Here is a 15,914-nt window from a genome sequence, read left to right on the forward strand (position 1 = left end):
GCGCCCCAGTCGACTGACGACAGTCTTCATCATGGCTTCGTACGATAACAATCGGCGCGTGTGGAGCGGTCCGCGGCAACCGTGCGTCTTCAATCCGGCGTGTAACTTCGGTCAGATCGTGTTGAACCTGCTCGAAAGATCGTCGGAAAAGGTGATCCAAATCGATGGCGATACCGGCCGGACAATGACCCGATCCGAAATGCGGCTGCGAGTGGTCCGGGTTGCCCAGAATCTGCAGAAGCTCGGCTACGGTACCGGCGATATCGCTTCCGTAGTAGCAGTAAACAGTGAAAACCTGGCGCCACTCGTACTGGGCCTGCAGGTCATCGGTGTCGGATTCAATGCCCTGGCGCCGACCTTCGACGAGGAAGAAATGATACACATGATGCGCCAGACCCAATCGAAGCTGGTGTTTTGCGACGCAAATAATTATAACACGGTGCGAGCCGCCGCCGAAAAGGCAATTATTAGCGAACAGTTTCGGATATTCGTGATGGAGGATGCTCCCGACGAGACACTGTCGGTGGATCAGCTGTTCGAGCCGACGGGAACGGAGCATGTGTTCTAGTGAGTTTGTTATAACTGTACGTTGGGGTTTTGCTAAAAATCGGAAATGTTTTTTTATGAAGTGTGACACAACAGTTTTTGAATGAATAGTGTTCGGTGTTACGATTTGCGAAATTCTCAGCCAAAGGAAAAATTAGTAACTAAAAATGCGAATATTGGACATCCACGAATAAGATTGTCATGTACCTTATAGGTGAATAGTATGTAACTTTAGAAACTAAGAATCGGTTTCATTTAACGGACAAAACAAATTGGAACCGAAAGCAGAATTCTAAACATAATTTTATCGTATTCATATAATTTGACGTAGGCGGTTTGGTGAGAATGAACTTTCTTAGTTTGAGATATACTCTGTGCGAATGTTTTATCGAAAACGATCTTCTTCACCTATCTAAACTATAATGCATCAGTGAAACAATTGATGACTGGAATCGAAGACTGTTCATACTATGTTGGGGTTTCAAAAAGCGTTGAAATCTACCTAGCAGTGTGTATAGCAGTAGTGGAATCTTCGTTTCATTAAAGGGGTTATATACAAAGTTACGGATCAGGAAATCGAAATTCAAAATTTTCTAACAAGTATCAAAAAGAGAAATAGTTTAGGTACGATATGTTGATCGGGAAGACACCCACCATATTTTCAAGTTAAATTTTTATTTATACATTACAAAAGAATCTGTTCAAAAAATTCACAATGAAGGCATACACCGAAACCTCCATTTAGGAACTAAACGGGGATTCGTGAATGAATGTGGAAACGCCCAATAATATGACCATTTTCGGAACGGATGTGATAAATGGATGCAAGAAAATGATGTTTTAGGTCGTTTCAAAGTCCAACATGGTGACTTCCGGTTTATTGATATTCCTTAAAAACCTTTAAAATTGGGTATTTTCGGACCGGATTTGATGAGCAGATATCGGGAAATGTTGTTTGAATTAGTTCTGAATTCCAAGTTAACGTTAAGGTTTATTGATGTTCCTTAAAGAGGCGGAAGAGTAATGTCAGAGACATAACTGAATGACGATTGATTTAGTGAATTTTGCAAACTGCTTCACTTGTAAATTTGTAACGGTACAATTATAAGGCGGAAAATATGAGAGCAAAACAAAATAGAGCAATTCCAGGAATGAGTAGATAAAAAAGTGACAAAATCAGAATCCTCCTATTTGGATGAAACTTTGCACATGGCTTCAGTATGGCAAACCATAAGTTTTGAATCGATTGAGAGGTCAATCTGATTTTTAAAAAGGGCGTATGTATTTTTGCATTTTACAAAAATTGCCTTTTTCAAATCGTTGTAACTCGGAAACCGTTAATTGTACAAAAATGGCGTTCAGAAAGAAGTTGTACGGAATCGAGTGAGCACTCTAAAAAAAATATACACTGAAAAAATTTTTTGATTTTTTTTAAATAATTACAAAATAATCCGAAAAAGCAATATAAAAAAAGCATGGTTTTAATTTTCTTTTGATAATTTTTATTTTAAAGCGGTTATTAAAACCTACAGATTGATGGCTATCCAGTCCGTGCCTTTTGAAAAATGAAGAAGTTACAGCTAAAACAGTTTACGGGACTCGTTGTAATTCGGAAATCGTTCATCGTACAAAAATGGCGTCCAGGAAGAAGTTGTAGGGAATTAGTAGGGCACTCTAAAATAATATGCACTGAAAAAAATATTTGATTTTTTCTCTCAATAATTTCAAAATGAACCAAAAAAACTAAATTAAAAAAAATCAGGGTTTCGATTTTTTTTTGATAACTTTTTTTTTAAGTCTTATTAAAACCTACAGATACAGTAATTCGGAAACCGTTCATCGTACAAAAATGACGTCCAGGAAGAAGTTGAAGGGAATCAGTAGGGCACTCTAAAAAAATATGCACTGAAAAAAAATTTGATTTTTTCTCTCAATAATTTCAAAATGAACCAAAAAATTAATTTAAAAAAAATCAGGGTTTCGATTTTTTTTTTTTTTTGATAATTTTTATTTTATAGCTCTAAATAAATCCTACAGATTGATGGCTATTAGATCCATGCCTTTTGAAAAATGAAGAAGTTACAGCTAAAACAATTTACAGATATATTCGAAATTTTAAGTTCTTGTTGAAAGATAATAATTTAAACAATAGAATATTATTCTACAGGTTAAAGGCAATAGATTTGTTCATGATATCCTTTCTTCTAAAAGTAGCTGTTCTTGAGATACTTGGATATTTAATTATAACACCATTTTTTATATTTCCATGAATTGTTTATTTGCTTGCTGTATCTACAATTATTACATGTACATGAATAATTCTTAATTATATTTAAGGTTTTAAGTTTTTGAAAATTGTATGACTACTACGTGCATCGTCATTCAAATACAGTCTTGTGACGATTGTGGTTTCTGAAATCGGAACGAAAGAATGGTATTTCTGTGTGCCTGGAATCATTTTGGTATCCTTATAAACACTACTTCACTCGTTCACATTCCGTTCATATTCTTCTTGTGACACGTAACAAAAAGGCGTGGCCGTGAATGCATCTCGACGTCTCTGCGCTACCCATTTATATAATTGTTTTGCAGTTGTGATTGGGTGTTCATATAGTTTAGCAAAGCTTTCACGTCGTGCAATTCGCTTTAAATTACCCCCGAGTGCATCACATGGTCCTTTACCATGAGAAGTTGCAAAAAAATGCCACTCAACATCAATGTTAAATTTACAGAGACTTGCAAATTTTTATCTATTTTTGTACTGTGAGACAGCTCCGTCAGACATAAATAAAACCTTAAATATAATTAAGAATTATTCATTTTTTTATTCAATATTACAATATATTTTTAGGCACACTGCTTAAGCTCTAAGATTCCAAGGAATAATTATTCATGTACATGTAATAATTGTAGATATAGCAAGCAAATAAACAATTCATGGAAACATAAAAAAATGTGTTATAAACATAAATTTCAATAACTTACTTGCAAAACCACTATAACTTGAAAGAATGTCAACAAACCGAATTTAAGAATTGTAAAATATAAATCCTCTAAAAAAGTATCTATAATTCATGAGAAGTGGTAAAATATCATTCACTTTTATACCGATATGATTATGAAATACATCAAATTCTCACACTAGATATTTGTATTGAACATCTCACAAGCTAGTTATAATTCCATATGAAAAAAATCTTGTTAGAAAATTATTCAGTTCTTTAATGAAATGAAACATAATTGGAATCAGATAGGTGAAGTATTGTCAACGTCGTTTGTCGAACGTTTTGATCTCTAACTAAGAACGAACAATTTCGCTATAAGCGAGAAATAAATTATAGTAGCATTTTGGTTCCAAATTGAGTGACTAAATTGAGCGTCTTTGACAACATGCACAAATGTGTCTCCCTCATTTTAGTAAATTAAAATACCAAATAATATAATAAACGTACATAGTAAGTGTCTGTTTTACTAGCGAACACAACTAAGCCAGTTGTAAGCCACTACACTCAACCACTGAAAACATTCCGTACTTCTCTGTGTCGGTTTTGCATGATGCGCTTTGTGCGATAATTCGTTCAATTCATGCGGTTGAAATTTAACGCCTTATTTTGGCACTGGATTTCACCCTAATGCTGGTTCTTATCAAACATTTTAAAAACTCAAACTTTGAGTTATTTATGACTATCTCATACTACTGAAAATTGAATCTTAATTTGCTGACCAAAATTCAGACGATAAAGAGAAAAAATTATGTTCATTCAGTAATAGCCGTTCAACCGAGAAGGTTGTGTATAGAAGCGTACAGTTTAATAACGCTGGTTAGTTTACACGCGTTAAATACGACAACGGTTGAACTACAGGTAGAGACCTGTTGGCAACAGCCGTTAAAACGTAAAATCGTGCTGCATAAGAGAGCCCTAGTGCTGGGCCAAGCTGGTGAAGGAAACAACAAAGGGCGTTTCCCAAGCTCTACCCAGGCCACAATATACAGCCACAAGTGCTGAGCAGGAGAGTGCAAAGGCACATTGAAGAAGAAGAGTGCAAAGGCACACAGAAGCAGGAGAGTGCAAAGGCACACCGGTGCGAAGGCACTTCGGTGCAGAAGCATATCGGTGCGGAGCACAAGGAAGAAGGAGACAAGACAACTCGGTCTTTCCACTGCCATACAACACGCAGGTATACACCGGTGACCTGCGCTGGTTGCAGCTGGCGAAGACAAAAGTAAATCGGAAATCGAGTGGTGCTGGATGTCAGGTAGCAGTAGCATCACATCCAACAATCAGCATTCAACAAGAACATCTAGAGCAACGAGGATCTACACGGCAGTGCAACGGAGATAGACAACAATTTCAAGGTAGAAGTTTTTTCTTTTCCTTTTGATTGAGTACTGTGTAGTGTTGGTTTCATTTTTTACTTTAAAGTTTGATTAAAAATTTTAATGTGATGGATGAATCCATGGACGTAAATCCTAGCATGAATCCTATACCCCCACGAACGAAAAAATATCAGGAGAGCTCTTCTGGGCCTTGGATAGTCTTTTTTAGACGTATATCAAAGCCATTAAACATTTACCAAATTTCTAAAGGTTTGACATCACGATTCTCTTCAATCAAAGAGATCATAAAAGTAAATAACGATAAAATTCGTGTTGTGGTAAATAATTTGAAACACGCGAATGATATTGTCTCTTCGGAACATTTCAATAAAGAGTATAAAGTTTACATACCCTCCAAAGATGTCGAAATTGACGGTGTTGTTATTGAAGCGAGTCTTTCGGTAGATGATTTACTCAAGCATGGTGTTGGTCGTTTCAAGAACTCTATGCTTGAGGGTGTGAAAATACTGGAGTGCAAACAACTGTACTCAGTAGTTTATGAAGAGGGAAAAAAAGTTTATCGCCCATCAGACTCGTTTCGAGTGACATTTGCCGGATCTGCGTTGCCGTCCCATGTCTATGTCGATAAAATTCGCTTCCCTGTTCGGCTTTTTGTTCCAAATGTAATGAATTGTACGAACTGCAAAAAATTCGGACACACAGCTACTTACTGTAGCAATAAACCAAAATGTATTAAGTGTGAAGGACCTCATAAAGATAATGATTGCAACAAGGAAATTGAAAAATGTATTTATTGTGGGGAAAGTCCTCATGAGGATATTTCAGTATGCACTGCATTTAAAGTGCACAAAGACAAAATTAAGCTTTCTTTAAAAGCACGGTCTAAGCGCACATATGCAGAAATGCTTAAAACGGTCATTGATGTCCCCCCTTTGGAAACCGAAAACGGGTTTTCAAATCTAGAGGAAACAGAGGACTCTGACTCTGACGAAAATAGTGAAGGTAATTCGTTTATCACTACCCAAGGGTCAGTTAAGAGAAAGAAGTCTTCTTCCAAATTACCAAAAAAGACACCTAAAGTTTCATCTTCAAAAAAAGATCCCCGTGTTAAACAAAAAAAGTCAAAACCAAAGACTGTGCCTCCTGGTTTGTCAAATTCACAAACCAATCCAGGATCTAGCACAGAAAAAGGTAATAATCCTGTGGGCTCCATTTCACAGCCACCAACAGGATTACTGAAGTTTTCGGAAATTGTTGAATGGATTTTCTCAGCATTCAATATATCTGAACCCTTAAAGACCCTCATAATGGCATTCCTTCCAATAGCTAGAAATTTTTTGAAGCAGTTATCAGCTCAATGGCCAATTGTCTCAGGTTTTGTATCTTTTGATGGATAATTTATCACCCGCCGCAAATGATACAATCACTGTCCTGCAGTGGAATTGTCGAAGCATCATGCCATAACTTGATTCATTTAAAATTTTATTGCATAGTCAAAAATGTGATGTATTTGCTTTATGCGAAACATGGCTTACTTCAAACATAGCTTTAAATTTTAATGATTTTAACATTATACGTCTCGATAGAGACTCTCCGTATGGTGGAGTGCTTTTGGGAATTAAGAAATGCTGTTCCTTTTATAGATTAAACATCCCTTCAACTTCTAGTATAGAAGTTGTTGCTTGCCAAATAAACATTAAAGGCAAAGATATTTGCATAGCTTCGGTTTATATTCCTCCAAAAGCACAAGTTGGACAGCGACAGCTTAATGAAATGGTTGAAGCCCTTCCTGCTCCACGATTGATTCTGGGGGATTTAAATTCGCACGGAATGATGTGGGGTTCCGTTTACAATGATAGCAGATCATCTTTAATACAAAACATTTGTGACAATTTTAGCATGACGGTATTAAATATGGGTAGCATGACACGGATCCCAAGACCTCCTGCACGCCCAAGTGCATTAGATCTATCTCTTTGCTCAACATCAATTCGACTAGATTGCACCTGGAAAATATTGCCTGATTTACACGGTAGCGATCATTTACCAATCATCATCTCAATTAGCTGTAACAAATGTATTGCTAATTCAGCTAGTATTCCATATGATTTGACAAAAAAATATCGACTGGATTAAATACCAAAGTAGAATCTCTAGTATTTTGAATTCAATGGAAGAGCTCCCTCCACTTGAAGAATATGACTTCCTCATTTGTTCGATTCTGGAGGCAGCAGAACAATCCCAAACTAAACGCTTTCCTGGGCCAACGACTAACAGAAGGCCTCCCAACCCCTGGTGGGACAAAGAGTGCTCAGAGGCTAAACTCGCAAAACAAAATGCTTGCAAGACGTTTCTAAAACGGGGAGGAGGAACTCCTCAGAATTTTGAAAAGCTTATGGTTTTAGAAACCAAGTACAAGAGCATACTTCGAGCCAAAAAATGTAGCTATTGGAGACATTTTGTCGAAGGTTTGTCAAGAGAAACCTCAATGAGCACTCTTTGGAATACGGCCAGACGAATGAGGAATCGTAACGTGGGCAATGAGAGTGATGAATACTCGAACCGATGGATATTTGACTTTGCTAGGAAAGTTTGCCCAGATTCTGTTCCTACGCAGAGCATTATACGGGAATCTCCTCCAAATAATGGTTTTATTAATAACCCATTTTCAATGATGGAATTTTCTATAGCACTCTTGTCTTGTAACAATAACGCCCCTGGGTTGGACAGAATTAAATTCAACTTGGTGAAGAATCTGCCCGACCTCGCAAAAAGACGTTTGTTGGAATTGTTCAACAAGTTTCTTGAGCAAAATATTGTTCCACCTGACGGGAGACAAGTGAAAGTTATCGCCATTCAAAAGCCGGGGAAACCAGCTTCCAATCACAACTCATATAGACCCATTGCGATGTTGTCCTGCATCAGAAAATTGTTCGAAAAAATTATTCTACGACGTCTCGACACTTGGGTCGAGACGAACGGTTTGTTGTCAGATACTCAGTTTGGCTTCCGTAGAAATAAAGGGACGAATGATTGCCTTGCATTACTTTCGTCTGACATCCAAATTGCCTTCGCTCAAAAGCAACAAATGGCATCTGTATTTTTAGACATTAAAGGAGCATTTGATTCAGTTTCCATTGATGTTCTTTCAGACAAGCTCCACCAACATGGACTTCCAGCGGTTATAAATAATTATTTGCACAACCTTTTGTCAGAGAAGTGCATGTATTTTTCACATGGCGATTTGGCAACATTCAGAATTAGCTACATGGGTCTCCCGCAAGGCTCATGCCTCAGTCCGCTCCTCTATAATTTTTACGTGAATGACATTGACAGCTGTCTAGTAACCCCATGTACACTAAGACAATTGGCAGATGATGGCGTGGTTTCAGTTACTGGGCCCAAAGCTATTGATCTGCATAAACCATTGCAAGATACCTTAGATAACTTGTTCGTTTGGGCTGTTCATCTTGGTATCGAATTCTCTGCGGAGAAAACAGAGTTAGTCGTCTTTTCAAGAAAGCATGATCCCGCGCAGCTTCAGCTCCATATGATGGGAAGAATGATCCAACAGGTTTTAACTTTTAAATACCTCGGGGTGTGGTTCGATTCCAAATGCACGTGGGGAGGACACATTAGGTTTCTGATAACGAAATGCCAACAAAGAGTAAATTTTCTTCGAACAATAACAGGATCTTGGTGGGGTTCTCATCCGCAAGATCTAATAAAATTGTATCAAACAACGATACTTTCAGTGATGGAATATGGATGCGTTTGTTTTCGTTCCGCTGCAAACTCTCATTTTATCAAACTTGAGCGAATTCAGTACCGTTGTTTGCGAATTGCCTTAGGCTGCATGCATTCGACACATACAATGAGTCTTGAAGTTCTGGCGGGAGTTCTTCCATTAAAAGATCGATTTTGGGAGCTTTCATCACGCCTGCTAATAAGATGTGAGGTGCTGAATCCCATGGTAATTAATAATTTCGAACGACTAGTCGAGCTTCGATCTCAAACAAAATTTATGACAGTATATTTTAACCATATGTCACAGGAAATCAACCCTTCAAGATATATTCCTATCCGTGTCAGCATCCTAAGTGCCCCTGACTCAACTTTATTTTTCGATACATCCATGCAGCGTGAAGTGCGTGGAATCCCGGATCATCTACGCTCGACGGAAATCCCAAAAATATTTTCAAGTAAGTTCAGGCATATTGACTCTGAGAAAATGTTTTACACGGACGGATCGCGAATTGAAGAAGCGACAGGGTTTGGTATGTTCAACAATAATGTTTCGGCCTCATTTAGGCTTCAAGAACCTGCATCTGTTTATATAGCAGAGCTAGCAGCAGTTCATTATAGTTTGAGTGTAATCGTCACATTATCTCCAAACCATTATTTCCTCTTCACAGATAGTCTGAGTGCAATTGAAGCCATTCGCTCAAACGCTGCTGGCAAAAATGAACCGTTTTTCCTGGGCAAAATAAAACAGTGCCTGAACGACATATTGAACAATAATTATCTAATCACTATAGTCTGGGTCCCGGCTCATTGCTCCATTCCTGGCAATGAAAGAGCCGATATTTTAGCCAAACGTGGTGCTATTGAGGGTGAAATTTATGAGCGACCGATTGCTTTCAACGAATTCTATAGCTCGTCTCGCCAAAGAACACTTGCCAGCTGGCAAGCATCTTGGGATAGAGATGATCTGGGTCGGTGGATGCACTCAATTATTCCGAAAATATCGACAAAGGCATGGTTCAGGGGACTGGATGTGAGTAGGGATTTCATTCGTGTGATGTCCAGACTCATGTCCAATCACTACACGTTAGATGCACATCTCCTTCGAATTGGGCTCTCCGAGACTAATCATTGTGCTTGCGGAGAAGGTTATCGGGATATTGATCATGTCGTTTGGACATGCGTGGAGTATCGTGATGTCAGATCTCAACTAATAAATTCTTTGCGTACCCAAGGTAGACTATCCAATATCCCAGTTCGAGACATTCTTGCTTGTCGTGACCTTTCATACATGAAACTTATTTATCATTTCATAAAGAAAATTGGAGTTTCAATTTAATAAAGGCCCCTTTTAAGACTTAGTTCTGATCCCAGCTGCGTCCATGAGTTCAACCAATAGCTAAATTAGAATAAAAATTATGTAATGATACAAACAAACTCGAAACAGTTTATGAAATTATCAACAAAATGTCTGAAAATAACAGCTTATTTTATAATTTATAGAAGTTAATCGTTTGGTTCAAATAATATTTCCGAGTAGATTTCATAATTAATGACGAGTTACCTAAGATGATATTTAAGCTATAAGAGAATATGTTTTAATAAATTCAAAACGTTGTGACTATGTTAGAATTAAATTAGGATAAGAATATTATGTAAAAGTGATGCTACGGCGAAGAAAAACTTATGTAAACTGCCTTAAGAAATAAACGTATTTATGGAAAAAAAAAAATTATGTTGCTGCGTTGAATACAAGAAGAGATATTCACGGTTAAGTTCTACCCATTCTGGTACAGAGTAAATTTGAAAAGGCGCTCCATAGTAGAGTAAGTCGTATTCACGACAAAAACCCTTACAATATGAGTATTTTTGGACCGGATTTGATGAGTAGATATCGGAAAATAATGTTTGAAGAGGTTCTGGATTCCAAGATAGCGACTTATCGATATTCCTTAAGAACCCTTACAAATTGGATATTTTCGGAAAAGATTTGAGTTAACAAATATGTCGCGATGAGAGTTACAATACTTGTTTAGATTCTATCACGTACACTAAAAAACTGTGATTTGTGTAACACTGATAATAAAAATATATTAGGAACACGTGACACACATTGACTTGAAGCAAAAGATTTATGTTTGAGGTCGCATTTAAATATTAGATTAAGACTTTTAGTTTTTCAATAAAATAGTGAAATCATACAATACGATTATAACAATATAAAATTATAATGCAAGGCACTCGAACAAGCTTTATAGACATCTACTTGTTATATGTGTTATTCAAATAGTACCACATTCAATCTATATCGATAAACTGGTGGTCTTCAGTAAAAATGCGATTGCAAAAATCGTTTTCTGATACACATCTACATGGCATATAGTCATATTGAAATGATCATCATTGTATATCGATACACTTAAACTCATATACCATATTGATTTTTGAAACGCGCATAAACAATTTTTTCGGTATCAAATTATCTAATCCGATCCGAAAATACCCATATTGTAATAGCATTTAAGAATCACAAATAAACCGAAAGTCGCCATCTGGGAATTTAGAACCACCTCAAACATCGTTTTGCCTTTCTCATATAGAAAGGTTATGCAATCACTGTGAAAACCGACTGTTGAACCGAGGCCCGGACGGCCGAGTGTCATATACCATTCGACTCAGTTCGTCGAGTACGCAAAATGTCTCTGTGTGTATGTGTGTGTGTGTGTATGTGCGTATGTGTGTATGTAACGTTTTTTTGCACTAACTTTTCTCGGAGATGGCTGAACCGATTTTCACAAACTTAGATTCAAATGAAAGGTCCTGTGGTCCCATACGTAATTCTTGCATTTCATCCGAATCCGGAAATATAGGTTTATGTGCTAAAAAATTTTTACCATCACTGAAAGGGGCAAAAACCCGTAAAAAGTTTTTTAAATCGACCTTAAATCTTCTCCAACTGATAGTTTTTATCAATATTTCGATTATTCTTTTAAGAATTGAAGAAAATTATTTTGAAGAATACCACAGTATTATATTTGATAGTATGATTGATATGAGAAAGGCATCATTACACCACTAGGTGGATTAAATCAGATTTTTCGACATCTATTCATCAAACCTGTTCCAAAACTACTCATATTGTAAGGGTTCTTGAAAAATATCAATAAACCGGAAGTCTTGGATCTTGGATTTCTAAAATAAATTTTCCGAAATGTACTATTTAAACCCGTTACGAAAATGCCCTTTTTGTAGTAGTTCCATAAAATATAAATGAGCTGGAGATCTTTTCATTGCATGCAAAAACCTCTTTTTACGAAGTAGGTTCGTGAAAAAAGTTTACGTTATTTGTGATTTGGTTCGTAAAAGAAAGTTTACGTTATTTGAGATTTGGTTCGTAAAAGAGGATTACGTTATTTGGGATTTAGCTCGTAAAAAGAGTTACGTAAAAAGCGGTAATGTAAAAAAAGTGTTCGTCAACGGAGTTTTGGATGTACTAAAATACCAAAATGCGGAATTTTTAAATACTCTCCCCTACTATTTCGTTACCAACGAAAAAATGTTTTCGCACCGTAGTTTGGGCAAGATTCTGCAGATAGCATAGATAATTTGCTGATGGGTGCCAAACATGCTTAATCTGGACTTAGAAGACGAACGCGAGTGCACTTCGAATGCATGTTTGGCTATGCTGATGCGGACTTAGTGCGACTTTTGGTGTCGGTTGGTTAGTGTTCAAGAAACCAATACTCGTTATTCTACGTCAAATAATATAATGATTAACCGACAATGAACTGAGGTCGAGATGAGTGCTCCGAAGCATCCTAGAGAGGGTCAATGGGTCGGAAAGGTCTTGACGACGATTTTCTGGGATTGCCATGGTATACTTTTGGTGAAATACTCCGAAAAAAAGAAAAATTACCGGAAGCAAGCATTACCGTGAATTTTTGGAGTGATATTAGGTCTAAATTGCTGTCAAATGGCCTGATAAAATGCTCCAGTACACCATGGATAAAATCAACGATTTGGGGTTCTAAATGCTTCCTCATCTGCCTCATTCATCACAATTGGCTTCCTCGAACTAATATCTGTTTCCAAACCTCAAGCCGTATTTGAAAAATCAATGTTAGTTCCATTTTTAAGTCTTGGGCGGCTATTTCTGTATCCTAAAATCGCCACATTTTGAACAATCCCCGGGCACAAGATTTTGGGGACAAGCGAAAGTTTGGCTACAACGTTTTATAATGTTTTTGTATGAAGTGCCTAAACTACAATTTTTTTAAGCGAACAGATATTGAGTGATTATTAAACGTAACGAATAAAATGAAACCATATATTGATGGTATATAAACAGGGATTTAAAGTGAAAACATATAAAAGAGCGACACTTTCCACGTTTCTTATTACCCCCTCCAATCATATTTCTCTGGAATTTTTAGGTCGATTTAAATTATTAGAACTTTGAAATTGTAGTAAATTAGTTTCAAAAATGAAAGACTAAGTAAATGAATTAAGGACATTATAGACGCAGAAAAATTCCAGATGTTCAAAACAATAAAGAGTGTATCGAAAATAAACCATCCACATACATTTGTGCTGTACGCATGTATGTCAGATTTCGTTTGTTTACTTGTTTGTGCGGTTGAAATTCTGCGGTTTCAAAATGTCGTATTGAAAAGAAAGTGAAAATTAAGGTTCTGGATACATGGCTAAGTGAGAAGGGTATTACTATGCGATAATTGGCGAAGCGGTTTGGAATTCATCATACCAGTGTTAAAACCATCATTAATAAGTTTGGGGAACACTATTCTTTGGATGAGCTATCAGGAAGAAGCAGAAAACCCGGTTCTTCCAACCCGAAACTGGACCAGAAAGTGGTATCTCTAATCATAAAGAACAAATCAATGTCAATGCGTAATTTGGCCAAAAAAGCAAAACCGAGTATCTGAATGATCCAGTGTATCAAGAGGCGAAATCGCCTGAAGACCTACACGAAGCAGAAAATCTCGAAACAAAGTGTAGAACAGAAGAAGCGAGCAGCAACAAAGGCCCGGAAATTTTATTCGCGTTTTTTGCAGTGTTCGGATGCATGCGTTTTGATTGACTATGAGACTTATGTAAAGGAGGGCTCAAAAACCCTTCCAGGTCCACAATACTTTACTGTCGTCGTTGGGAAGAATGTGAGCGATGCGGACAGGTCGATTCAAGTGGAGAAATTCGGTCGAAAGGTACTGGTATGGCAAGCAATATGTTCCTGTGGTTTAGAGTCAACCATTTTTTACACTACCGGAACTATAAATGCAGAAATCTATCGATCTGAGTGTCTCCAGAAGATATTGCTGCCTTTATATAGAAAACATAGTACACCTCCACTGTTTTGACCGGATTTAGCATCGGCTCACTATGCCAAAACCACTCTCAATTGGCTTGCGGAAAAGGGTATAAATTTCGTTGAGAAAAATATCAATCCACCAAATTACCCTCAGCTTCGACCCATCCAACGTTACTGGGCAATCGTGAAGAGGGTCTTCAAAAAGACTTGTAAGGCAGCTGGGAACATGAAGAAGTTCAAAAAAAATTGGGCTCAAGCGTCCAAAAAATGCGATGCAACACTTGTCCGGAACTTGATGAAGAGCGTTCGATCAAAACTTAAATTTCATCCGGTTTTCATTATGCTCAAGTTTACCCTCGCACAATAAGGGATCATTTTTTTGTTTGAATAAAATATCGTTTTTTATCATAATTTGAAAGAAAAATTTGTGGAAGCTTATTTTCGATACACTCCTTAAACGATTAGCTGTCCAACAAACCAAAAATATAGTTGTTCCAACCCGAGACATCGCGACGAATGACCTAAATAACGTTAGAACCGCAAATAAACTTATAATCGTAATAATAATAATAATAATAATAATAATAATAATAATAATAATAATAATAATAATAATAATAATAATAATAATAATAATAATAATAATAATAATAATAATAATAATAATAATAATAATAATAATAATAATAATAATAATAATAATAATAATAATAATAATAATAATAATAATAATAATAATAATAATAATAATAATAATAAGGGGGGACGGGTATAGCGTGATGGGATAGTCGATGCCTTTCACGCAGCCCGCCTGGGTTCGATTCCCAACCCCGCACATAGGGTCAGAAAGATTTTCTGGTCCGAAGAGGCGAATGACCTAAGATGTTAAAGCCTCTATAATTGAAGCAAAAAAAAAAATAATAATAATAATAAGAATAATTATAATTATAATAACCGAGATATTCCACAATCAAACCAAATATGATCAGTTTAAACTAGAGGATTATTGTTCCAAAAAAATGTATGTTGTTTCGAAAAATCAATGGATGAATGAATTCAGAATTATTATTGTCACTATACTAAGAAAACAAAATCGTTTGAATTACCCGGAATTTATTTAATTTTACAATATTTATTTCTGCGTGTAGAAAAAAGTGTGGTATCATAGAATATCTCTACCAAATTTCCAATATTTATTCCTGTTGTCGAAATTGTTGGAGGCTCATCGACAAAGTTTGGCTAACGTCATCGAAGACAATTATGAAACATAAACATAATCACTCGTTTCTGGAACGTCTACGACAGCACTGATAACATCGAAAATGTTCTAATCCTAACCGCCTCATAGCCGGTAATTTCTATACACACATCATCTCGCTCTATCTTCACGTTCCATTCAAACTACTCAGTGCTAGTATATTTATATATCGCCAGTTTGACTTAAGGTTACCATAACTAAGTTCAGTTATTCGCGAATTGTTTTTTTTTTTCAAACTGTTTTAATTCAATCTGTTTGTTTTTCGTTCAGCATTGATTCCTAATTTTTGCAAATAGTGCCAAACAGATTAATTCTAATGCTAGTTGCTGCCCTCTACGAAAAACCTAACGGTTATGACAATGGAAGACCCCATGTCTTGGAAATCACAAAAAACATATTTGGAAACACTGAAATGGGAAGTTTTATCCCGTCCGCCCTACAAACCGGACATCGCTCCACCCGATTACAATGGGTTCCGATCCATGGTGCATGGCCTATCTGAGAAGCAGTTTATTCATTGAATCGAAAGAAAAAGAATTTTTCAACGCGATATCTTAGCTGTACCGGAAAGATGACAAAAAGTAGAGGTTATTGGATGGAGAATATTTTGAATAATAGTACTGTAACGATATTCTCATTATGTTCGGCTTGTTCGCAACAAAATACTGGACACCCCATAAGAACTGAGGCCAGTAGGTCGC

General features: G+C 36.6%; 1 protein-coding gene across 1 annotated transcript in view; it reads left to right on the forward strand.

The window, feature by feature from the left end:
- LOC131431269 (probable 4-coumarate--CoA ligase 3) overlaps positions 1-15,914 on the forward strand; it is a 19,430-nt gene continuing 3,516 nt past the window's right edge. Inside the window, exon 1 of the mRNA XM_058596880.1 lies at positions 1-567. Within this exon, the coding sequence (XP_058452863.1) occupies positions 32-567 (536 nt within the window). The 5' untranslated portion in view covers positions 1-31. The remainder of the gene's footprint in view (positions 568-15,914) is intronic.

This window comes from Malaya genurostris, chromosome 2, assembly GCF_030247185.1.
Source record: "Malaya genurostris strain Urasoe2022 chromosome 2, Malgen_1.1, whole genome shotgun sequence".
Taxonomy (NCBI): Eukaryota; Metazoa; Arthropoda; class Insecta; order Diptera; family Culicidae; genus Malaya; species Malaya genurostris.